The sequence below is a fragment of the Hyaena hyaena genome, unplaced genomic scaffold (genome assembly GCF_003009895.1).
Source record: "Hyaena hyaena isolate Hyena2069 unplaced genomic scaffold, ASM300989v1 scaffold_231, whole genome shotgun sequence".
Classification (NCBI taxonomy): domain Eukaryota; kingdom Metazoa; phylum Chordata; class Mammalia; order Carnivora; family Hyaenidae; genus Hyaena; species Hyaena hyaena.
The window spans coordinates 2,091,878-2,117,478 of NW_024080862.1; the positions used below are offsets into that span (position 1 = coordinate 2,091,878).

Below are 25,601 nucleotides of genomic sequence, written 5' to 3' on the forward strand. Positions count from 1 at the left end.
AAGAAAACAGATACTGTGGCTACAAGCCCTGTGTTCTTTCTGCTGCCCCAGGCTGGGCTTGTTCTAGTCCTGTGTTGGTTGTGCACTCACTCTGGAGAGGGGAGTTTCCATGCCTGAGGGTGGGCACCCCAGATGGGGAAGCAGGGCGGCCCCTCGTGTGGAGGAAGAGACTCTTGTGGAAGAGAAGAAAGCTGGAAGAGGAAGGTAGGGACGGAAGGATGAGGACTTTACTTGGGGGTGCAGATCAAGATTGAAAGGGAGGGCCAGGTGAGATATCAAGATCAGTTGTTGGTTCAGCGGTGTGACCATTTCTTCCAAGCTTGCTCTAGAAAGAGTTAATGGCAACTTAGAGACATAGCCTCATTGTTTCTCTTTTTGGATCACAAAATCTCATGTTTTTCTAGCCTCCTTTAAGTCTGGTTTTCTTGATTTATTCCTTCCCTTTTTCTTCTCTACTTCCTGTTGAAAACCTTATGTATGTCCAATATAGTGCCGGGTGCTGAGATTACAGAGTTGGTAAGAGATGACCTCTGCCAGTAGGGAGCCTGGGACTCGCAGGGTGAGGAGGAGTCGTGTGTGGAGGAGCATAAGCTACTACCAGGGTGTCAGCCAGGAGAGACTTTCCAAAGATTTGGGACCATGTGGATGCATGACCCAAGCAAAGAGTTGACCCTTACCTGGCTCACAAAGCACTTGTTACCTTCTGATAGCAGGTGGGAACTCTGTGAAGATACACATCAGGCTTTCTGTGGAGGACCCAGGTGCCTGGGGATGGGTGGATGGATGAGTGGGTGAGTGGATGTTCATACTACAGTACTAGTGAAAGGGTCCCTGAGAAAGGAAAGGAGAGAACCAGGGGTAATTAAGGATCCTGGCATCTCCCACCCATTGCTAGTTGACAGTTTCAGTTTCTCAAAGTCCTGTGCATGGTTAAGTGGTGTAGACACTCTTCTGCAGAGTGAAGCTTCACTGTTTAAAGATCTACCAAGTTTATGAATTAGATTTTGAGCCTTTATTTCTGGTGGCTTAAGGTCTCATGGGCAAATTTCATCCATACGTAGGGTGGTATCCGGTTAAGAGGAATTGGTGGTTTTTAAAATTTTTTAATTATTATTTTTTTAATTTTAGAAAGAAATACGATGAGTAGGGGAGAAGGTCAGAGAGAGAGTGAGAAAGGGAATCTTAAGCAGGCTCCACGCTCAGTGCAGTGCCTGATATGGGGCTTGATCCCATGACCCTGGGATCATGACTTAAGTTGAAATCAAAAGTCTAACACTCAACTGATTAAGCCACCCAGGACCCCCTGCCAGCGAGAAGAATCCTGCTGGTGGCTGGGTGGCATGTGGCCCTGCCTGGCAAATGCAGTGAGACCAGGATGCAGGAATCATTTAATTTATCTGTTTCACCTGAGGCTGTTAGCTTTTATGAAGCAGCCCTGCCCCCAGGATACCTCCTATCATGTCCAGATCTGTAGGGTTCCTGCTAGCCTCTGCCTTAGCCATCCCATTCCTCTGTGCTCCCCTCCATCTGGGCCACAGACTCCATATCTTCTCTCTGCAACATCTCACTGGGTCCCTTCCATTGAGTGTATATTCCCACCTTGCCCAGTTAGGAACCTGACCTTCCTGATGGACTCTCTTTTCAAATTACTAACTCAACCTTCTTTTCCCAAATGAACAATTCTTCTGTGATGTAAATAATTACCTTTCCTTCCCATGATTGTTGTTTTGCAAAAGTTTTTTTTTTTTATATTGCGTGTGCTTACTGTGGAGGTGTATTTGTTTTATAGGAGTCCTTTTTAATGGCAGCACTGGGGATGAGAACGACACTGGCTTCTAGGCAAACTGGTCTAGTATGCTCTCTGGGCTGTGATGGTTCAGTTGGCATCATGGTAGCATCTCTGTAATAAAGAATCACATTAAAGCAAAGTTATATTTCCTACAATCAATTCCATCAAGTAATGCACTAAGGTTTTTGGAAAGAGAAACCTAATTCTTTAAAAAGAGAGAGAGGAGGACAAGAAAAGGGGACATAAAAGAACCCTAAACAATTCAGTTATACTAATGGCCCTTGTGTTATTATAGCAATATTACTTACAAATAAAAGCCAAAGAAGAAAAACAAGCTGTGTTTGCTCCATGTACTCTCTGTTCCCTGCCTTGTTTTTCTGCTCTAAAGTATAGCACTGTGTTGACGTAGGGATGTAACTGCTATGAATATTGATGGCAGCAAAAGCCTTTTTTTCTCTCTCTGCCTAGTAAATAAAGCAGAAGGGATAAAAAAGGAAGAGGAATTGTAAAATCAGCATGCTGTTTTTAGCTTATCTTGTTCCCCTAGAACTCTAAGTCTTGAAAACATATTGACAATCTACATTTGGTGGTCAGGGTCTAATTTGAGTACAGTGGATTGGTATTTTCAGGGATTTTTGCTTCTGGTTCAAGTAACAGAATTGCTTTCTCCTTTTAGCTCTCATAGTTAGTGCCACTGCCCCATTGAAGCCTTCCTGGGTCTCTCCTCCCTAGCCGGTAGCAAAGTTGGTCCTGGTATGAGGCCCACAGGGAATATGGAGAGTAAATAAGGGAGTTACTGGAGGTTTGGAGGGCACGACTGTGTGGAGGGAGAAGGGTCGTGGTCAAGGAGGGTCCTGGCAGCCTGGTGAAGGGTGTTGGGTACATGGGATAGGCTAGACTGAGGATGGGACCAGTTGAGAGGTCTGGGGGCAGCATGGGTATGGAGGTAGGGATGAGTGAGGTTCTGTACATTGAAAACACACTGACTCTGGCCAACTCACATCACAAAAGAATTTATTAGACCTCTCTGATGGTGTTCAAGGATCAAAGGGAGCTCTGGAGGACAGGTTAGGGACAACAGAGACCCAGGAGGGAAGAACTGATAAACTGGCTTTTTGCAAGACCAGTGGGAAGTCAGGAATGGAGGTGAAGGCTGGAGTCCAGGAATGGTTGGATGGCTGCCCTGGTGATAAAGAGAGAGGATGTGGGGTGAAACACAGGGAGGATCAGGCCAGACGACAGAGGGGTAGCACTTTGGTAGCAGGGTGGCTTAGTCCACCTAGTAGTGGTCACATACAGCAAAGCAAAGTCCTGGTGAGGGAGGAATGAACTAGTTAGTCCTTCAGCCTTATCAGAGTGCTCAAGATGTGCAGTTGCTCTTTCAGTTACCTGTCTTGGGAAATTCTCAGTGTTTCTGTTTGAAACCCTCCCTTCCCCACCAGACTAAACCTTTTGAGGGAACTGTAGTGGAGACATTTTCCTAATCCTGGCTCCTGGTGTGGGGTCTTTATGTACAATAGGTGCTCACTAAGTGTTTCCTGAGTCAAATGTATTTGACCTCTTGCACTGGGCATCTTAATAAGTGAATTCCATGACTTCTATTTTCCTAAGGTATTGCTAACTTTCCTCAGGTCCCACAGGGTAAAATTAATATTTGTGGAGGACTTTATGGCCCACGTGGAAGAGTTTTAATTGCTGATGGTTTTTCATTGAGTTATTAAGTAACCTCTTGCCAGGGAATGCCTCTAATAAAATTAATTGCACACATCCCAGTGGGTTGGTATTTCTATTAAAGCTGAAGCTGCATAAAGAAAACCTTTATAAAAGAGGAAAGGAGTCAACATTTTTAGACCTGCTGATGGATGTGTTCTCTGGACTCATGGAGCTGCATGAATTGGAATGGGTTGGGTTCTAAGAGTCACCCAGCCTGAGGGCTAAATCTCAGAGGTCTGGGCAGCCAGATGGGAATGGCTGCCAGGGCTGGTAAGAGGGAAGGACACAGAGGCTGAGCCCAGGCTCCCTGGGACAGTGTATGGTGACCACTTGGCAGTGTCAGCTGGGAGAGGCCACATGCCAGTATACCGGCAGGGCATTTGCCATCCTGAATATGCTCCCCTTCTGTGCTGGTGAGGAAGCAGAAGTCCAGAGGAGAGGAGGGACTTGCCAAGGTCACCTTGCTGCTCTGAGACCAAGAGGACCCTGGCTTAGAAATCAGGTGTAAACCCAAGAGGAAGAGAGAGAGTCAAAGCAGACGCATCTTCCTTTCTTCCAAAGGACATTCCATTCAAAGTCACTGTTGAGATCTTTGTTGCACCCTTGTGCTTTTCTGGGCCCGATTTGGCAATCTCAGGAGGAAAACATGCTGCGTTTTGCAAATGTGTGCAAATAACAAACATGCCCGTTATGTCCTAGGCAGACTCATTGCACACGCATCAGGCAGGTGGCAAAATGCAGTCATGCAGCCTGGAATGAAAAGTGTTTTACACTTAGCTGCTTATGAGAAATTCAGTGTTAGAATTAAAACGCTTTCCTGGCACAGGTGCTGTGTTAATGGTGCCATTTCTCATAATAAAACTTTGCTTGGAGAAAAATGCTTATATCTTAGAGATATTGAATCTAATTCCTGTCTCTTTTTCTTCTCTCCACTCCCCAACCCTCCTCCCCCCTCCCCCCCGTTTTTGTTTCTCTTCACAGGAAAAAGTAGAATATGCCTTCCTGATTATTTTTACAGTCGAGACATTTTTGAAGATTATAGCATATGGATTATTGCTACATCCTAATGCTTATGTTAGGAATGGATGGAATTTACTGGATTTTGTTATAGTAATAGTAGGGTAAGTCTCTTTTATTTGGGGGGAATGTTTGGAAGATGGGGGCCAGGTAGCAATGGAAAGCACAGTCTTCTGAGGAAACCTGGTTGCTCCTCTCTGCCAGCAATCGTGGCCAGAGCCTGCCAGGAGTGTTTTGAAGCTGGGTGATGCTGCTGTCTGTCTCTGGGCAGAGACCAGTTTGAATCCCCTCATTGTTTTTGTTTCCCTTCCAGTAATGTGTTAAAGAAGGAAGTTGAAGCTCTTGATTTAAGAGGGGTTCATTTTACAAGGCCTTGGGTCTTCACAAATAGGCCAGCCCTGCTAGTGGTTAGACTCAATTGAGTAGAACTCTTATACTTAGCACCTTGTTAAGTTAAAACACACACACACACACACACACACACACACACACAGACAAAACAGTAAAACAGTAATAAATCCTTCATAGCAGTGAGATACTCTGCTATTTAAGATCCCTTGAGCAAAGCTATTAATTTTTTTTGCTGACTTGTGGGAAAAACTTTGGCATGCTACCATCCATTTGAAATAACAAAACAAGTGTCTGAATAATGTCAGGTATCTGGCATGAAATGAAATAAATTGGAAAATGCAGAGAAGTAGGCATTCTCCTGAAATCCAGTCACAGGTAGAAGACGCCAACAGTTTTAGTTAAAGAAGTGTGTTAAAAAAAAAAAAACAAAAAAAAAACAAAAAAACCCAGTGGCCTGTGTTGTGTTATTCTGGTCCTTCCACACCTGGAAATTTTTCCGGCAAGAGGAAAAACTGAATCTGTGTTAGAGGAGTGCTAGGCCTTGGAACAAAATACCCAGATAGGAAAAGAAGATCTAGCCTTCATGAAGTCTTCATTATCCGGCTATAAAGTGGGTTGCTCCTAAAATTCTGTTTGATCCTACAGAGAGATTATTAAATGACATCTCTGTTTTCATCTCCATAACTTTGTTCAACTGCCTTTTGAAATTGAGCAAGGTAATTTTTCTTATGTGTTGTTTTTTTAAATCATGGATCCTTTGACTTTTCATGGGAGACAGATGGATGTTAGGAGAGTGGGATAAGTTTTGAGCCTGCCCTTTTAAACTTAGGAAGTTCAAATGAGATCCAAAATGGTGGCCCAGTGGGATAATTAGACTTGAGGGGGAAAAGTCAGCTTTTACAAAAACTACCATAGTACAAGGTACCTACATTGTTACCACAAACGTAGTGCAGCTAAAGTGATCAGGTAGTAGGTATATCTCATACCTTCCTGTATCTGGTGAACTCTAAGAAGCAATGACAAGCAGGAGCCTTGCAAGTCTCTTGGTTCTGGAACAGTCTTGCTATGCCTATTCTGCCCCTGGACTTTTCTGTTCAGCTACAGGATGAAGCTTAGCTCCATTTCTTTTGTCCCTGCCTTACAATTATCTCAGCTTTCTACCTGGAGACACTTTTCAGACTATAGTAGAGCACAGAGACAAGGAAGTGAACAGCGGATCGTGGTCTCATTGCATTGAGGAGACAGAGACAAGAATCCAGGAAGGTGGGGCTGAAATTTGACAGGTGTAGTATGGGAGTGGAGGGGAAAGAGCTTTTCAGAGAAGGAGCTCCATAAATACGCTTTGGGGTCCTCTTGAGCTTTGCCTGAGGTGTAGTCTACACTTACAGGGAGTAAGAATCCATGAGGCCAGTCAAATAATGCTATTAGGGAAAAATGGAAAGCTGGAGACTGTAATTTGAATAATAACTAGAACTCACATAGATCTGGGAGATGTTCAAGTTATGACCAGCAAGAGTGAAAAGACCTTAATACTCACCCTGGACTGTCAATAGAGACCCCAGAAGGGCCATTAGTAGCAGGGGTTGGGAAAATATGGCCAATAGGACAAATTCAGCCTGGCCACAAATTTTTGTAAATAAAGTTTTATTGTAACATAGTCACATGTTTACTGAGTTGTGTAGTTTAGGTCCACAAAGCCTGAACTATTTACTCTCTGGCCCCTTAAAGAACAGTTTTGCCAAACCCTACTATAGAGTAATGATCACCTGAATTCCTTTCTAATGATGGTTGAGAAGAAGCCTGAAAAGGAGCAAACTGATGTGCAAAACAAACTACCTGCAAAAACAAAACTCAACACCCTTTAAAGGAAGACAACAAAATACAGATGCTTAAACAAGTTTCCAGCATCCAGTCAAATATTATAGCTGTATTAAGACATATGACCCATAAGGAGGAAATTCCATCTATAGAAACAGGCCTAGAAATGATAGAGATGGTGGGATTAATAGAGAATTGCTTTAGAAGATTTTAAAAATAGCAATTATGAATATGTTTATGGACCTAAAGAAATACATGACCACGATGAGAAATGATAGGACAATAGTAGTAACAACCACATGGGACTTTGAGAGCTGAATAATTTTCCTGGGTTGGCTTAACATCAAATTAAATACAATAGAAGAAAACATCAAGGAGCTTGAAGACCTAGAAATAACACAAAGAATAATGACAGAGAAAAACTGAACATTCCTTGGATGACCTGTGGGACAATATCAGGTGGCCTAACATACATATATTTGGGGTCCCAAAGGAGAAGAGATAGAGGAGAGACAGAAAAAATACTTTAAATGACTCCAAATTTTCTCAATGTGATGAAAAATACAAACTCACAAATTCAAGAAGCTCAACAAAACTCAAGCAAAGTAAACGTGAAGAAAGCTACATCAAAGTATGTCATAATCATAATGAAATTGCTCAAAACCAGGGATAAAGAGAAAATCTGGAAAAGTAATCAGAAAAAAAGACGTCCCTAGACTTCTCATCAGCACTATACAAGCCAGAAGACAATAGAGATGTATCTTTAAAGTGCTAGGGAAAATGTCAACCTAGAATTCTTATTCAGTGAAGATACCTTTCAAAATTGAGGTAAAAACAGACTTTTTCAGATAAACCAAAGCTGACAATTCACCACCAACAAACCCTCACCTCAACAAATGTTAAAGGAACTTCTTCACACTGAAAGAAAATGAAAGCAGGAAAAGAAAGGAAGAATGCTATAAAAAAGAAATGAAGGGTAAATGCATGGGTAAATATAAAAACAGTTTTTTGTAATCTTAAAATCTCTTTAAAGGTACTTGTTTATTTAAAGCACAAGTAGTAACAACATATTGTGGAGTTTGTAGCTTCTATGAAAGTAAAATCTGTAACAACAATAGCATGAAGGACAGGAAGAAGGAAAAAGCAATATACTTTTGAAAAGAGCTTATACAGTTGGTGGTAAATATGTTAAAATATTATTTGAAAGTAGACTGTAATATGTATATTGTAAACCCTAAAGCACAGGCTGGCCAACTTTAGCCCATAAGCAAAATATGGTTTATTGCCTTTTTATTTTTTACATTGACAAAGTATTTTCCTGTGTTCTTTGGAAGATTGTTTTATTGGAAAGCAGACAGACTCATTCATATGTATTTGACTATTTGGTGTTAGGATGGCAAAGTTGAATAATTGTGACAGGGACCGTGTGGCCTGAAAATCCTAAAATAGTTACTATCTGACACTCTACAGAAGATTTTTGCTGATACTTGTCCTAGTGGAGCCACCAGAAAAATCAAGAGATATAGTTAATAAGCCTATATTGGGGATTCAATGGAATTTTTTAAAGTTCAATTAATTTTAAAAAGTCAGGTATGAATTAAAGAGGAGCAATGGGCAGGGCAAACAGAAAACACATAGCAAGACAGTAGATTTAAACCCAGCTAAATCCTTATTAGAGTCCAGAGTTTGTCAGATTATATATATATATAAAACCAGACCCAACTTTATAGGATCTACAAGAAATTGAACTTATAAAGACACAAATAAGTTGAAATTAAAAGGCCAGAAAAATATATACCATGTGAAAACTAATCAAAAGAAAGATTGGCAATATTAGTCCAACAAAATAGACTTCAGAACAAGGAATATTATCAATAACAAAAAGAAACATTCATTAGTGATGAAAGAATTTTTTCATGAAGATGTAATAATCCTAAATATATATGCCTAATAACAGTGATTCAAAATACACTAAGCAAAAAACTGAAAAGAAAAGAAAGATGGAATGAACAAATCTGTAATTGTAGTTGTACATTTTAATATATCTCTCTTGAGGGGTGTTGATAGAACATCTAGACAGAAAATCACTAAGTATATAATGAAATATGAACAGTACCATCAACTAACTTGACTTAATTGGCATTTTTAGAACACATTACTCAAGACCAGAATGGACATTCTTTTCACATGCGTGCACATGGAACACTGACCAAGAAATATTCTGGGCCATAAAATAAGTCTCAGTGAATTTAAGAATAGCAAAATCATACAAAATTATGTATTCTAAATGAATTTATCAATGTTACTTAGTAGAAGGTTCATATTTAAAAAGCATGTGAATTTCTACATGCTAGTCATGAACCAATGGAAACTGAAATTTTAAAGACATTATTTACTATAGCATCAAAAAAATTAAATACTTAGGAAAAAACAGCACACTGCAAATGACTAAACTTAACTGAGAGAAATTAAAGGATACCTAAATAAACGGAATGATGTACCATGTTCATGGATTGGAAGACTCAATTATTATTAGGATAACAGTTCTTCTCAAATTGTGCTATAGATTGAATCTAAATCCCAGCAAGATTGCTATAGAGATTGGCAAATTTATTCTAAAACTTATATGGAAATTGGAGAGGCTCTAGACTAGACAAAGAAATGTTTAAGAACAAAGCTGGAACCTGATCTGTAGGCTTGGTATAAAGCTCTTGTAGTCAAGACTGTATGATGATGGTGTAAGGAGTAGATATAAAGGTCAATGGAACAGACTAGGGAATCTAGAAGTAGACCCATATCAATGGGATACATTCGTTTTAGACAAAGGTGCCTCGATAGTTCAATGGGTTAAATTACAAATTGTAGTCCATTTTCAACAAACAGCAATGGAACAACTACTTACCCATATGAGAAATGGAAGAATCTTTATTCCTACCTAATAACATATACAAATATTACCTTAAAATGGATCATAGACCTATATGTGAAAGTTAGAAATATAGAATGTAAAGAATATAAAATATAAAATGTAAAAATACAGATTTTTATGACTTAGGCTGGGCAGATTTCTTAGGAACCAAAAAGCACTAGCCATAAAAGAAATAATATTTTGGAGCTCATCAAAATTTGAAAATTTTCTTTAAAAGATTGTGTGAGGAGAATTAAAAATTACAGCACAGGTTGGGAAAAAATATTCACAATACAGATATATGACAAAGGACTTACATTCAGAATATATAAAGATCTCTTATAACCCATTAGTAGGAAGACATCCCAGTATATAAATGGGCAAAAGATTTGAACACATCTCCACAAAAGAAGATACGTAAATGGTCAACAAGCACCTGAAAAACATTCAACATTATTAGAATTAGAGAAGTACAGATTAAAACCACAATGATGTACTACATACCTACCAGCTTTACTAAATGTAAAAAGATGGGCAACACCAAATGTTAGCCAAGATATGGAGCAACTGGAACTCTCATACACTGTAGAAATGGAAAATGGTGCAGTCACTTTGCAAAAGTTTGCCAGTTTCTTCTAATGTTAATCATACACTAACTACACGACCATATTACCAGTATTACTCTTAGGTATGTACCCGAATAAATGAAAACACATGTTCACAGAGACTTTATTTATAATGGACAAAAACTGGAAACAAGCCAAATATCTCTTAACAGGTGAATGGATACATTCATTGTGGTACATTTATACAATGGAATATCACCAATTAAAGGAAATGAACTGTGGATAAATGTAACAACTTGAATAAGTTTCAAAAATATGGTGAGCAAAAGATGTTAAAAGAACAACATACACTGTATGATTTCATTTGTATAAGATTTGAGAAAAGGGAAAAGACAACCCAAAGTGATAAGCAGTCAGTCATTGGATACCTAAGGTTGAGCTGAGAGGGAGGTGACTGCACAGAGCCATTATTAAAGAACTGTTGGGGATGGTGGAAATGTTCTGTATCTTGACCATGGTGTTTGTATTTGGACCTCTGTTTCTCAAGAATCCTCTCTTTGTGAGCTTTAAATAAGTGTATTTTATATATGAATTGATCTGTAGTAAAATTAAAAAGTAAAACTCATCTAGGGAACTAAAGTAGGAATGGACTCATTGGTCTTAATAAATGCAAAGAACTTTAGAACATCAGATTATTTTTTCATCCAAAATAAGCACTAAATTATAGTCAAAGAGCAGAAGAAAGGTTAAAAAAAAAAAAAAGAAAACTTACTGTGTCTTCATGTGCATCAAATTTCTACTCCCTAAAGTTTCCAACTACAGGATGTATCTAAGTCCAGTGGATTTTCTATTCCCAGCCAACTGTGACCTATTGCTTTTGTCACGATTCCCAATAACACAGACATTAAGAAAGTAATTGATACTTCTAAAATGTTAACTATAATGATGTGGCCACAAGAGGACTCACTGGGTCCACCGGGGCTGACAGTGTTCCCTGTGTAGAAAAGTTTATTCCGCCCACCCAAAGTTTCAGTTAACATATATTTCAACCATTCAGGCTCATCTTTCTGAAGAAAGACATGGGGCTCATTCTGGTGCTTCTAACTTGTGTCAGTTTAGGTAGCTCCTTGCCTTTTTCTCCTGTGCTGGGATAAACTTAGTAACAATCGAGGATCAAACACTTTGTCTTCATGTCCTGAACTCTCCAGGCATGTGGTACGTTTTTTTTGTTGGGGGTGGAGGGCATGAGTGGTAAAAGGAATAGAATCACAAAATATTAGAATGGGAAGGGCAGGGCTCTGGATCATTTAGTTCCAGTTTTCTCATTTTACAGAGGGGGAAACTGAGGCCCAAAGGAGGAGAGGAGCTTTCCTAGTGCCTCCTAACTCTTAAGAATGGAAGCCAGCCCCAACCCCTTACACTCTTGGCAGCTTGGACAAGGCAGCCAGCTTCCCTCTCTGACTCAGTTTCCTCTGTAATGGGAGAGAGACCTCATCACCTGTTATCAAGGGCATTGCTGAAGAACAAAGGGTAAAAGGACCATGATGTATGCCCTGTAAAACACTGATATTTGAAAGTGATCTTCAGTCACCACCTGCATAAATTACTCTCCTAACCCTTTGGGATGAAAATTCCTGTGGCTGCTACATTTCAGAAGAGTTTGAGGTTTTCTTTCTTCCTTTTTCTTTGCTTTTGTGAAGCTATGAACTTGTTTTGGAGGGGAGACTTTTAACTTTAGCCTTGCTGCAGGGGTTTACAGTAATTAAAAAAGCCTATACTAATGAGAGAAACCGGTTATAAATTTGGTCTATTTCCCCAGTTGTAACTAGGGAGAGCCCACCATCTGAAGGTTTGAAAAGGTAGAGACTTGATTTATTCCCCACTAGCGCCAACCCCCCTCTGCCCCTGCCTGGGTTCACCGCTAATTGCCATAGTGTTGTTAAAACAAATGGCTGGTCTTTAAATGCCCCAGAATGATTATGACTGTGCCTGATCAGGACTGTAATCAGACCACCCTGTATTTTATGGATTTAGTGTCTTCTCAATCCAGAGGCATGCCAGTGGGGGCAGAGTTTCTGCTTTGGCTGCTAATTAAACTTTAGAAACCTTTTCTCTGTTGTTGGGCCAATCATCCCCACAATCTGATTGGCCAGAGTTGATTCTATTTGAAATGGGCAAATTTATATTTATTCTGAAAAACAAGCAATAATTCCAAAGAATAAATGTTTATTTGAAAGAGCAAAAGTAACTGTCAAGTGAGCAGATTGTCTGAAAATAGCTGTATCCGAAAAACCTTTGGAGAGTAGGAAAAAATGTGTTGTGGCTGCCAGATACAATATTATGCACATTTCAAAAGAGAAGACGACAATATTAATACCTTACCTTGGGTTATTGCTCCTGGCCTTTGCACATGTCCTCAGCATCTGTGATTTACATCATTCCTTGAACATCCCTGGGAGGGTGGAGGTGGGTGTGGGCATGTGGGTGGCTATACCAGAAATGGTATAACACATTGATTAAGATTTGGGACTTTGAAGTCAGTATTCACCCATTGGTTTACTCATCAGATAATTTTTGAGTGCCTTCTGTGTTAAGAGCTGTTCGAGGCACTAGGCTTGAACAGACTAAATGAGCAAATGAACTACACAGGCTAAAAGTCCCGGCCCTCATGGGACCTGCATCCTAGTGGGGCTGCTATACCTGGATTCATACATTAGTTCTGCCCTAGTAGTGTGACCTTGGGCAAGTTGCTTGTTCTTCTCAAGTTTGTTTTCTTACTTGTGAAATAATAAGAATTCCTACTGTATAACACTTTGTGAGGGTTGAGATAATGTATGCAAAGTGCTTACCACCTGGTGAATGTGTATAAATGGTAGCCGCCATGTTTGTTTCCTTGTTACTTCTGTTTGGGCAATTCTACTTGCCATCATTGGATCCATGGTGAGTTCCCTCTTCTGTGGGGTCTGACTTGGTCAGGGATGCTCTTTTGGCAGGAAAACAGATGAGTGCAGTCCCTGCCCATGGTCATGTTAGATGTAGGGGTTGCTTTCAGGATTCACAGCCTGATCCTTGCCTTTGCCTTGCTGCTTCCCCTTTATTTAGGCAGCAGCCGCACAGAATTAGCCCTTGTTCAGAATAACTACTATTATCATCCTGTTTTGCTTCCCTGGGTGACAGACTCTAACATTTCTTCCTTTCCTCCTTTTTTCAGATTGTTTAGTGTAATTCTGGAACAATTAACCAAAGAAACAGAAGGCGGTAACCACTCCAGTGGCAAGTCAGGAGGCTTCGATGTCAAAGCCCTCCGAGCCTTTCGAGTGTTACGACCACTTCGACTAGTGTCAGGAGTACCCAGTAAGCACGTCTTGTTTCCTAAAGCCAGGCGTTTCTTGACTTGTTTTTCTTCTGGGTGGGGCTCAGGATTCTGGAGCTGAGTGCTGCGAGGTGAGTTGCTGTGTGCCAGCCAGGGGGTCCGCAGATGACCACAGAGGCCTTCACAGTTCATGACACACTTTTGCTTGTGTTCGCACTACCGTGATAGCCCCAAGAGAGGGCCAGCAGGAACTGTTGTCTTCCTGATTTTGTGGGAGAATCTTCTCTCACACAGACACCAAGTGCGCAGTGACACGGGGCCTTGAGTTCAGGCCTCCTGCTTCTGGTCTGGTTTTCTTCCTCAGACACCTCACTGCCGCAGCCCCCTCCCACTCCCAGCCCTCTCCCACTCCCTCTCTGAAAGTGGTGGCTTGTGTAGAGGAGGGTGATGGAGAGTTCATGACCGACTGCCTTTCTTCAAAGCGAGCAGCAGCAGGGGGCTGGACTCCTGAAAAGTCTGCTCTGCTCTCCACTACTAAGAGTTGTGCCTGTCTGGCTCTTGGGAGGGGAGAAGTGGATGCTTCTGGGTCCTCCCTGCGGTACAGTAGGACCTGCTTCAGGTTGTTGTGGGGACCAGCAGGGACGATACGAGGAGAGCCCCCAGTTCAAGGTCTGGAGCGTAGAGGTGACCCTCCGTGGTGAGAGATGCTTTGCTCCACTAGGCTACGTACCCCTCCGTGCCAAGTTCTAGTCTGCTCTTTGCTCTGGATGTCTAGGCCGGGTTGAATGCCACCTGAGCTGGAACAGATGTCTGGTCTGTGCCCTGTCTGGGAGCTGTAGGCTGCTTCTGCTTCTGTAAGGAGCACGAGCGTGTTGCTTTGCTGGGCCCTGCCCGTGAGGATGCCCCTGCTGGGGACATGAGGGTGGACGTCCTAACACCTCTCCAGGGACTGTGGTGGTGAGGGGGCTGCCTGCTCTGGCTGGAGGAAGGACCTGGGAAGACAGGGTGTGCCTGTTTTTCACGACTCATAGAGCCATCAAAAGAGCACAGATCATGTTTTTGCCTCTCCAGAAGTTCTTCATGAAATTTTTATTAAACCTGTTGGCACTCAGGACGCACCAAAAATTCTCTGGAAAAAAAAAAAGTATTTCCAAATTTAACATTTTAAAATGTAGGAAGTGGGGTTTTATGTGTACTTGTTTTTCCAGATGGTTCATTTATTTTCATTGAAAAAGATCAGCACAAGTCAAAACCACAGAACTGTCTGGAAGCAATTGAGAAAAATAGAAATACCTTGGAAATCACTGGTTCTGTTATGTGTAACACGATGAAATGAGAAGTTCAGTGAGCAAACGTGTTCTTTCAGATTTAGTTGTTAGAGCTTAATCTGATCTCAGAGTAACCACGACAACCTTTTTCCTATCAAAGAGCACATGACAGGGCAGCCTGCTTGCAGTATGTGTTGTAAGGACGAGCAGGTACTGTGGCTTCATGCATGCAAGTCTGGCCAGTGAAGCTCTCTGAACTCCTAGATCATGCTTTTGGCTTCCTTGCCTAATGAGGTTTTCACTAAATGACTTGTGTTCCCGGATACTCTTGAGAACAGTTTAAAACTATATTTCTTCCTTTTCTCCTTTGTAATGTGATAGAGTTCTCTCTCACACTCTCCTAGAGGTGGACAGGGGGGAATGGGGACCTAAGTCTTGCATGAGGACTTTTCAGCCCATGTTTATTCACTGCCCTAGTGGAGGACATCCATGTCTCTCATCAGCCCCAATTGGGCTTTGGGGAGATGGGTCAAGAGCTCTGGGTCCTGGTGTTTCCCATGCTGGTTATCAACTGGGGCCTAGTGATTTCTTAACCCTGAATTTGTTAAAAATGCCATGGAAGGTGTGACTGTTTACCCTCATCTGGGAATTGTCTTGTCCCTTCTATAGAGAATTCAGACTGTTCTATAAGACATGATTTTGTGTGTGTTTGTGAATATATATTCATTCATTGGGAGGTAAATGTGTATTTCAAAAGAGTACCTCAGGCATTCATGGAGTTCTTAACCATGATTGGTTAATCCATCCATGCTCTGGTAATATTTATCAGAATCCTGGACCATCAAATGGGAAAGAGCCCCACAGATCATCTGATCTGTGTGCATCATCTTTTAGATGAAGAAGCCAAGGGCTGTGGAGAGGTAGCAACTCGTGCAGATTCTGATAGCCAGTGGGTGGCCAAAAGGGAGCAGACATGCCCTCTCCCTGTTCCTGGCTTAGTGTTCTTTCCATTCCATCCCACTCTGTCCTTCATTAGAGTCCATGAGCTCTACTGTACACACTGATAATGTACAAAGGAGCCTGATGTCAGGAAAGTCTACATGTTCACATGAAGATAAACCTCATTATCTCATAAATTTGGTGAATCTGAAATACAGTAGTTACAATGAACAAACACGTTCATGAAACATCTGGCTCACTACCATAGAATTCAGAGGCGCTAACTGCTAGATGATTTCGAATGGACCATCCATGTCTAAAAAAACCAACCAAACAAACAAAAACCCTCCAAATGAAAAAACCAACCCCTGTCCAAGTGGATTAGAGAAGATACTTCTTTTTGTCTCTTTCTGATAGAAGGCAAAAACATTAAAAATTACTGTATTAATCTTTTTTTTTCTAAAACCATTTGAACACTTAACTATCTGAAGGTAATACCTAGGATAGGTTGTAATACGGGCCTTGGAAAGAAAGGCTCTTATAGAGTGAAATCTCAGTTTTCCCTCCCCATCTCGTTCTCACCTGTTTCCGTGGACTTCCAATCATGGTCAACTTTTGTTATTATTGCTAATGAATATTCTTCTCTTTCCTTGGTGTGTTCTGATTTCTGTCTTATTTACTTCTAGCGTCTTGGCATCTGACGCTGTTTTGTTCTTTGAATATGTGCTGGTAGCTGTGCTCCCGGGCAGGGGTCGGGGGTGGGGTGGGGGGAAGAACCTAGGTGCTAAACACGGGAATTAGGAAGCCTGGCTGCAGGGTGGGTTCTGGTGTCCTGCTCACCACTCACCCTCAGTCCCCTGCTTCTGCCCACCCACTCCTGACCTGAGTGCGGCCCCACCAACCCTCCTTCCATGACTTGTCTCAGCCTGTGCACAGAGCTTCCGGATGTTCCTGTCCCACCGTCATCTCACAGGTCCACGTAGCAGCGGCAGGACACTTCCCTCTTGAGGTTAGGCCCGCCACCAAACTTCCTGGGTCCAAAGTGGCTCTTGCCCCTCTCCTCCTTCCCTCGTTCCAGAAGAGCCTCCTTTGTGACATCCTTGTTTTTGTTCAGGCACACAGGTTTGCCTCAAGAGCCTGCCTCCATGGGCACCTTCTTCTCCTCTCAAACTCGGCTGCTAGATTCATCCTAATCCTCAGACTGTCCTGCCTGGAGAGCCCAGCGCTCACCAACGACCTCTCTGCTGGCCTCATCTCCTGCTGCCTTGTTTCTCTTTCTAAAGAGGCTGCCTTTTGCCAGTGGAGTACAGTCTGGCCCTGTAACCCAAGTTTAAAACCCAGAGCTACCTAGCTGCAATATGCTTTTTCTTTCCCGATCTTCTCTCCACTGTGTGAACCCCAAGCAACACTCACTGGCCTGGCCCACATTGCCTGGCCCACTTGGTGCTGCTGATGCACTTCCTCTGTCTGGAGTGGCCTCTCACCCAGGCCCACCTGTGGAAATCCATCCTCTTCCATCTTTAGGCCCTAGCAAGAGGGCGGCTGCCACCTAGCCCTCTGCCTTATCCCTACTCAGAAGTGATGTCTTTCTTTTTTTTTAAGTTTATTTATTTATTTTGAAAGAGAGTGTGAGCAGGGGAGGGGCAGAGAGAGAGGGAAAGTGAGCGTTCCAGGCAGGGTCCACACTGTCTGCGTATAGCCCCATGCAGGGGTCAATCTCATGAACTGTGAGGCCAAGACCTGAGCAAAAATCAAGAGGCGGATACTTAACTGACTAAGATGCCCAGGCACCCCTAATGTTAATTTAGTGTTAAATATCTCTCTGAGTTTTATTACTGTGTGTCATATATGGAACAGGCATCATCAGGACTTTGATCTATATCTTTACATCCTTAAAGAATCTCTTTGGCTCACAGACTTTTTTCTCTCTATCTCTTGTAGGTTTACAAGTTGTCCTGAACTCCATTATAAAAGCCATGGTTCCCCTCCTTCACATAGCCCTTTTGGTATTATTTGTAATCATAATCTATGCTATTATAGGATTGGAACTTTTTATTGGAAAAATGCACAAAACATGCTTTTTTGCTGACTCAGGTGAGTAATGAAAATGGTAGCTACCCTTGTTTTAAAAAATTTAATTTTCCCCTAAATAACTTCTGTGGTTTGGGGAAAATCTAAAACAAAATGGGGGGAGGGAAGGGAAGCCAAATATACCAGTAAATGTACTGAGCCAGTTCTTAGTGTGAATTGTGATCAGAATAAATGAGGATTTAATCTCCTTTTCTTATGTAATGTGTCCTGGCAAACCAGATGAGGTACCCCCCAAACTAGAACATGACGGGAATCTCTAGCATTGTTCTCTGTAGGCTTAAGAAAGGTGCTATAGAATCAGGGCAGAGGAGAGAGCACTGGATCCTGAGTACATAAATGTCATATGCCGCAGAGGAGGGGGTCTTTGAAGTGGACCTTGAGGGTCAAGTGGGAGTCTGAGACAGCACAGGTGGGAGACAGGTGTTCTAGGCTCTGAGGAGGGCACTCAGCTTTCACCGGCTTTGGGCTTCCTGGTGTTGGTGTTCTGAGTGGTGAAGCCTGTGCGCTCTGTTTGCAGATATCATAGCTGAAGAGGACCCAGCGCCGTGTGCGTTCTCAGGGAATGGACGCCAGTGTGCCGCCAACGGCACAGAGTGTAGGAGTGGCTGGGTTGGCCCAAATGGGGGCATCACCAACTTTGATAACTTTGCCTTTGCCATGCTCACCGTGTTTCAGTGCATCACCATGGAGGGCTGGACAGACGTGCTCTACTGGGTAAGCAGCAGGAGGATAGTGTGTGGAGTGTTTTTTTCTTTGCATAAGAGTGTTTCATTTGCGGGCACCATTGGAGAGTCAGCTGAGAAAGAAACCCTGGAAATCAGTTCTTTGGAAAGGGAAGCAGAACCCTCTCCTCACTCAGCGAGACTCATTCTCTTTCTTCCTCATGAGCTTCATTTCCATTCCAGAAAGCCGCCGTGTAATATTGGCTGCCCCACTCCCCAGTGCTGCTTGGTATGCCTGCAAGTCCTTGTTTTGGGGGAACTCCCAAGGTCAGGGCTGTTGTGAATTAAACTCTTAAGGAGCCAGGGGTTATTGGACAAGTTAAGAGACTCCTGGGCTTCCGTGGGCTTGATCTTTTTTTACGTAAAGGTGGGCTGCTCTACCAGATCCTAACAAAAGATAGGAAGTATATATTGGATCCCTTTTGTGCTTTCCATGAACTTAGCACAGCCTTAAGGCCAAAATGGATTATCCCTTATTTAATACTATTTCCCTCTTGTCTCTCCAGCCTTACCATAAATTAGCCCAGCACAGCCCCTACCTCTCTCTTCCTTTCTCTTTGGAGCTATAGAACTCTGGCAGAGAGGGTGGGAAGGCATGTCAAACTTCCAGGGCTGGTGGACCCATCCAACCTGCCATGAAAACAGACCGATGCCTTTTCTCTGGCTAAGGTCTGGTTCTCCTTATTCCTGACAGAGCCAGAAAGCTTTGCTATAAATGAAGAGCAATAGTATTTTAAATGCTATTTCTCAGAGCTGAGTTTGTTTGCTTATTTATTTGGTAGAATTCAAAAAAGCTCACAGAAGTTTAGAAATTATTTTCCATGGCACAGATTTCCGGGAAAAACAGCTGACATGCAGATTTTGAGCCTAAACCCAAGTTCAAGTGGATTAATCAGGATTCCAATAATGATTGGTTAAAAGGCAGTTAGTAATAAAGTACTTCTTGAATGGGCTGTCTTGAGTTAGAAGGCCTACAAATTGAGAAGTAGCTGCTGGCAGTATCTACATTTTAGATACTCTGTAGGGTTTCATATTCCTTTCTATCTTCAGAGAACATGGCACACAATGGTTATAAACAGGTTTTGCTTCCCTTCACCAATGAACACCATGTTTATAGAATTGTAGAAATCCCTATATATTCAATGTTATGCAAAGAAGGTGTATTTTTATTTTTTTCCCCAAAGTGTGAGTCTAATTTAGTAAAAAGTTTTAAGTATCACTAACATGTTATATCTTGTTTCTCTTTTCCCTTCCTTTTTCTTACTGTCCTAGGAAAGAGAGAATGTGCGTGTGTGTGTGTGTGTGTGTGTGTGCACATGTCTCTGTGTGTCTGTGTGGGCATGCATGTCTGTTCTTTATATCCATAAGATAATGTCTTTCATGAAGAGGAAGAAGGAGGGAAATTACATTGGATGAGCCAAGATCATGGCCAGGGCAAGGGGACCTTCAAATTAGGTAAAAGTTCATTGTCAGCATTATCTTCAAGAGTTGCAAATCCTAGTTAGATTAGTTGAGATCTCAATCCCGGTTTTGCCTTGAAGTTTCTGGTAAATAGAAAATGCTTCATGTAAGTAGCCCAAACTCTGACCCTCCCCACCCCTGCAAATGGTACAGGAAACAACATTTTGATTTTTTAAAAAATCTGTGATTCTTCTCAGCTCTGTTGTTCTCTCTGTCAGGGTGAATTTCACTGCTGATCCAATGTGCCTTGACTAATGCACAATTTTATACTTTATTTTACATTTTTGTACTTAGATTTTTGACAATTTTCCTGTTGTCTTGCAAGTGAAAACTCTTTATTGTGTAATTGAAGGGGAGAAAACTCCATGTACCCAGAAACAAAAATATCCATTTCTTTTGGAGCACCTAGGATTGTATTATTATCTCTATCATTAATATGACAGAGGGTTAATAATTTGACAATATAATAATCATATTCTCTGTGAATTACAGGACATCTTTATTCTGATGGAGAACCTCAAGTAATTTACCAACATTATCCCAGTCTGTATCCCTTTCTAGAAGGTCTGGGATTTTGAAGACCGAACAGTGATATACAAAGAGGCCACTGAACACATAGCACCCAGGGTCCTTTAGCAAGTGGTTGTGGTTCTTGATCCAGGGGTTTGTAGACCTGTGAAAGGACAGATAGTAAGTATATTTGACCTTGTGGACTGTAATATTCCTGTCACAACCACTCAGTTCTGCCTTCTGCCCATGTAGCTCAGTAGATAACATGTAAACGAATGGGTGTGGCTCTGTTTCATTAAAATTTTATTTGTGGATACTGAACTTTGAGTTTTATATAACATTCATGTGTCATGACACAGTCTTGATTCTTACCCTTCAACTGTTTATAAACGAAAAAGCTATTTTTAGCTCAAGGGTTGTGCAAAAGCATATGCTGGGCTGGGTTTGGCCCACACGTCATAGTTTGGTGAACCCTGCTCTAGCCTGGAACCCAGCACTCTTTCCTTGGCATTCCCTACTCTGAGGTTTGTGAACCATTCTAGAACACTAGGGGGCAGCTAAGTCATCTCCCATACAGTTCACTAAGATCCTCTGAAACACATCAGGTTTAATTATTCATTGATGACATTTATTAAGTCATCAGAGAGCTAGGCAAGAGCCAAGGCACCATACTTTCTTAATATCGAATGGGCCATGGTCAGGTGAAAAATACACGGCTGTGTTCCAGCCCAGAACATCCTTGACCAGCATAGTGCCTGGCACAGAGCAGGTGCTCAACAAATACTAGTTCCTCTTACTTCTCATTGTACAAGCCCATTACCTCAGTGTAGAAAGGCTGTGTTTAAATACCGGGTTGTATGTACAACTAGGGTAGAAAGGGAACATCTCGAGAGATAACTAGGGAGATTAGATTGTAAATATTGATCGCAAGCAGATTACTCAATCCTTCAGGTGTTTGTATATTGTGGGCACAGTCTTTATTTTGCCTCTTGTCAAGTTTATATTCAGTCAGTGTTCTCAAGCTCATCGATGCCTTAATTCTTAAGAATTTCTGGCAAAGTGTTGGCAGAGGCTTGAGAAAAGTTACAGGTGGGTCCACTATGCAGGAAGACATGCTTAGAGAACCATTTGGATGTGTGGGGGTGGGATTATCTATTTCTGGTGGGGAAAAAAGTTCTTGTAGAGCTCTTTTATAAAGTGAGTTCCGTATGCATAATCAAGCTGCCATCTCATCCACAAGTGTTTATTGTGTACGGAGGCAGCGGGGGGTGTAAGACATGGGAAGACCATGAAGGCTGGATGGGGCTGGGTGTATGACCTTGGGGAGGCCACCAGAACTCTCTGGGCTTTAGTTTTCTTGTCTGCAAGATGCACAGTTAGACCTCATTCTTCTCCAACTCAGGGGAAATGTCTTTAAAGGTAGGAAATTTAAATAGTGTTGGTTTCAGGAGAGAGCTACTCACATATAAATCATTTACGGCCTCCTGCCTTCGTGCCCGGCTCTTTCCTCAGTGAACACACCTCTGGAGGTTCTGGCTGCCAGACTCAAATGGGAAGTCTCATGGTCAAACTGCCAGTCTACGTCCTTCAAGACACCTGGGAAATTCCTCTCTCATTGGCCAAGAGTTTGCCTTTCTCTTATTCCCTGCCCAGGGGAGCCCCAACCAGTATGCCAAGTTCCCAGTAGTGTTTTCAACAGTCAGAAAAAGAAACAAAAAATCCTTAGGTTGGTCTTTAATTGGAGACATGAATGTGCATTTCAGCCTTTGAAATGAATATGGAAACTAAATAGAATATTATTTTCTAGGCACCAGGTGGTACCACATGATGACTTTGATACAAATCTTTCAAAAATGAATCTAACCTGAAATGCTTCAGCTTATGCTGATTTTTTTCTTTGCTGATAAAGACCTCACAGACAAAATTGCAAGCAGAGTCTTTATTTTCATTTGGGTATTTTTCAGAATAGCTTGCCAATTCTGACTTGTCCCAGGTATATGATAGGGTCTGAGGAATACTAGCCTCTGAAAAGAGACAGGTTGAGAAGGTTTAGTTTGGAGAAAGACTGGCCTTTAGACATGAAGTTTCATTTCTCTTCCCCACCTTCTGGAGATTTAGACAGTCTTCTGTGGCCTTTGCTATGGCCTTCTTCCCACAGCTGTCACTCCAGTTGATATTTCTGATCCAAGCAAATGTGACTCTGTCCAACACCTACCCTTAAGAAATTAAAAACTTCCTTAATTAAAAAAAAAGTGCCCTCCCAAGTAGAGCAGCCTGCTGTTCCAGCATTCCCTGGGACAGCACATGGGGCCTGAATGAGGACTGGGAGAGCATTTGGTGCTGCCGCTGACTGTGCCAGCGCCGTGCGGGACTGAGGTCTCCTGGTGAGAGTCCTGGACTTTGCACGTCTTTTCCTCACCCCATGAGCATGCTCTCCCCTACGACCTGGGCTGCTCTTGCGGAGAGGAAACAGGCCCAGAGAGGTCTCCATGGAAGTCCCTGACTCCAGGCCGGGCTCTGGCCACTACACTGGACAGCCTGGTTCTTCTCTGCCACACACGAGTATTTAAACAAGTTTAGTGGTGTTGTTGCTTTGGAAGAATTACCCTGTACCTTCCTGCTGAAATTAGTTTATCCAGCTTAATTAGGTCAACAATTGCAGCCACAGCCCTGGTTCATTCATTACTCTAATTGCCAGTGTAAGATGTGCAGAGTGATATGAGTTCTACTAAGCACATCAGTTTTCATGTGGCCAAACAGGTGTTTCATAAGGGATTTAATGTCCTCTCCCTGGACTTTGGCAACAGATGTTAGGTCTTTTTTTTTTTTTTTTTTTTTTTTTTTTTTTGGTTGTTGTTGTTCTCTTTTCCTGTTTGGCTTCTGCGTGAGGCAAACAGTGAATGCACCTCCTTCTGTAAAGTTAAAATCTGGAGCCAGATAATGTGGAAGCAGTCGCATGCTTAAAGGCCTAAGGGGCTTTCACCTGTGAGGCAAGAACAGTCACCCGCCCAGACTACATATAGTTCTACTGGCTGAAGATGCTGGGTGTTCCAGCAAAGTCAGGTGGGAGATCATTCATTCTGTCCTTGGACCGGTCCTTAACACCTCCTTCCTGGGAGAAATGTTTGCCTAATTTAACACTGACCTGTGCTGCTGGCAAGTTCCGTCTAGCCGTGGACCTTGAAGCACCTTTTTGCTCCAGCATGTAAGCTGCTGGTGACCACACCTCCTCTGCGAAGGTTTGCCCCTGAGGCCAAGACTGACTGTGCTGCTTGATCTTGTTCCAGAAGTAGCAGCACAGGGTTCATTTGGACCAGCCTTCTCTCACCTAGTCTCAGTCGGCTCACACCTGGAACCAGCTCCCCCAGGTGGCGCATCTAGGTCAAAGCTGGGTGTGGGAGATAAGGACTTCTTTTCTCTCCCAGGTCCTTCCTTGGGTGCAGTTGGGAAACCTCCCATTCCCCAAAGCACTCTTGAATGTGTGTCAGCTTCTGAGCACTTTTTCTTTGCATTAGTTTAGCCCTGCCTGTACTCACGGATGGCAGATAATCTAGATTTCAGATTAGTTTGATTTCTTTAGATAGGTTAGAGAGAGAGAGAGAGACAGCGTGAACAGGGGAGGGTCAGAGAGAGAGGGAGTCACAGACTGAAACAGGCCCCAGGCTCTGAGCTGGCAGTCAGCACAGAGCCCGACGCGGGGCTCGAACCCACGAACCGTGAGATCATGACCCAAGCGAAAGTCGGACGCTTAACCGACTAAGCCACCCAGGCGCCCCTATTTTAGGAATTTTTAAAAAAGAATTTATAGAGTTAAATGTTGTAAGTTTGTCTCTATAAGACTTTTCCACCATGACACATCTTACAAGCAAGAAGTTCTAACAACTTGGGTAGAGTAGAAAATATTTTCCAACTAAGCACGAGCTTTGTCCTCTACCAAGATCTGTTCTGAAAGTCCATGATCAAGATTGATTCCACTGAGAAAGAGCCAGATTCCAGTTGATTCCCCTGCCTGTGTCAAAGTCTGCTATTATTTGCCCCCAAAGCTTTGATGACTCTGTGTGCGTGCGTGTGTACGTGTGTGTGTGTGTGTGTGTGTGTGTGTAATATATAGTGAATGTGCCTTGGCTACTGTTGTCTCTGATTTAAATCTTAGTAAATGTTTAATTCAATGTATAGAATGCTGTCTCTAATGTGACCCTCTCTCTTTATTAGAACCTCTTATTAACCTGCTCCTATGAGACTATCTTATTTCTTGCAGATGAATGATGCTATGGGATTTGAATTGCCCTGGGTGTATTTTGTCAGTCTCGTCATCTTTGGGTCATTTTTCGTACTAAATCTTGTACTTGGTGTATTGAGCGGGTAAGCTACACCTCTTTCATCTTGAAAGCAGAGCCCTAAGGACAGTTGCCAAGACCACACAGGTTTTGCTAGATGGGGGCGGCCGGGTGGGTGCCAAACACGTACTGTGTCCTCTGAGACACTTTCTCTTCTGCTGAGCCTTCCCAAATCAAGATGCTTCCTGGAACCTCACTGGGCTTTATGAAAGAAAGCTATGGAATGGTTATTGACCAGAAATTAATCAGCGTTGTTGCTTGGGATTTAAATAGATTCCGTTGCCTGCCTGCCTTTTGGTCTGTCCTAAAATGAGATACACTTATAATTGCTTTATTGGTCTGGATCCAAATATGCAGATTAATTGGTACAAAACAGTAGCTAAATGAGCTGGTCCTGGCTTACTTTTGGTGGGCCGCGTTTGTAGATTTCAGCAGCATAACTTGTCCTCATCTGAAAACACAAGATAGAAGGTGCCAGGCAGGGCCCCTGTCCTGAGAGCACAAGTCTTCACTCAAAGCCCTGAGTGGTCTGGTCTGGCAGCTGCTCCTGGGGCTCCGCTCTTTAGTAAATGGATAACTGATAACTGATCTCCTTACATTTTACAGGTAAATGATGCGATAGGATGGGAATGGCCATGGGTGTATTTTGTTAGTCTGATCATCCTTGGCTCATTTTTCGTCCTTAACCTGGTTCTTGGTGTCCTTAGTGGGTAAGCAGTCAGATCCATGTTGCACACTCTGCTGGTGCCACGTGCGGGGTGGCTCTGCGTGTCCCCCAGCTGCTCCCTGCGGCTTCTC

At 42.5% G+C, this 25,601-nt stretch overlaps 1 protein-coding gene across 3 annotated transcripts in view; it reads left to right on the plus strand.

The window, feature by feature from the left end:
- The window catches only part of CACNA1D (calcium voltage-gated channel subunit alpha1 D), a 303,488-nt gene that overhangs the window by 141,103 nt on the left and 136,784 nt on the right, over positions 1-25,601 (plus strand). For 2 of the 3 annotated variants that reach the window (XM_039243605.1, XM_039243606.1), the window contains exons 4-8: positions 4,484-4,623; positions 13,374-13,516; positions 17,624-17,776; positions 18,291-18,487; positions 24,725-24,828. In XM_039243605.1, coding sequence (XP_039099536.1) covers positions 4,484-4,623; positions 13,374-13,516; positions 17,624-17,776; positions 18,291-18,487; positions 24,725-24,828 — 737 coding nt within the window. Of the gene's footprint in view, positions 1-4,483; positions 4,624-13,373; positions 13,517-17,623; positions 17,777-18,290; positions 18,488-24,724; positions 24,829-25,409; positions 25,514-25,601 lie in introns of all 3 variants that reach the window. The other variant, XM_039243604.1, reaches the window with a different exon arrangement.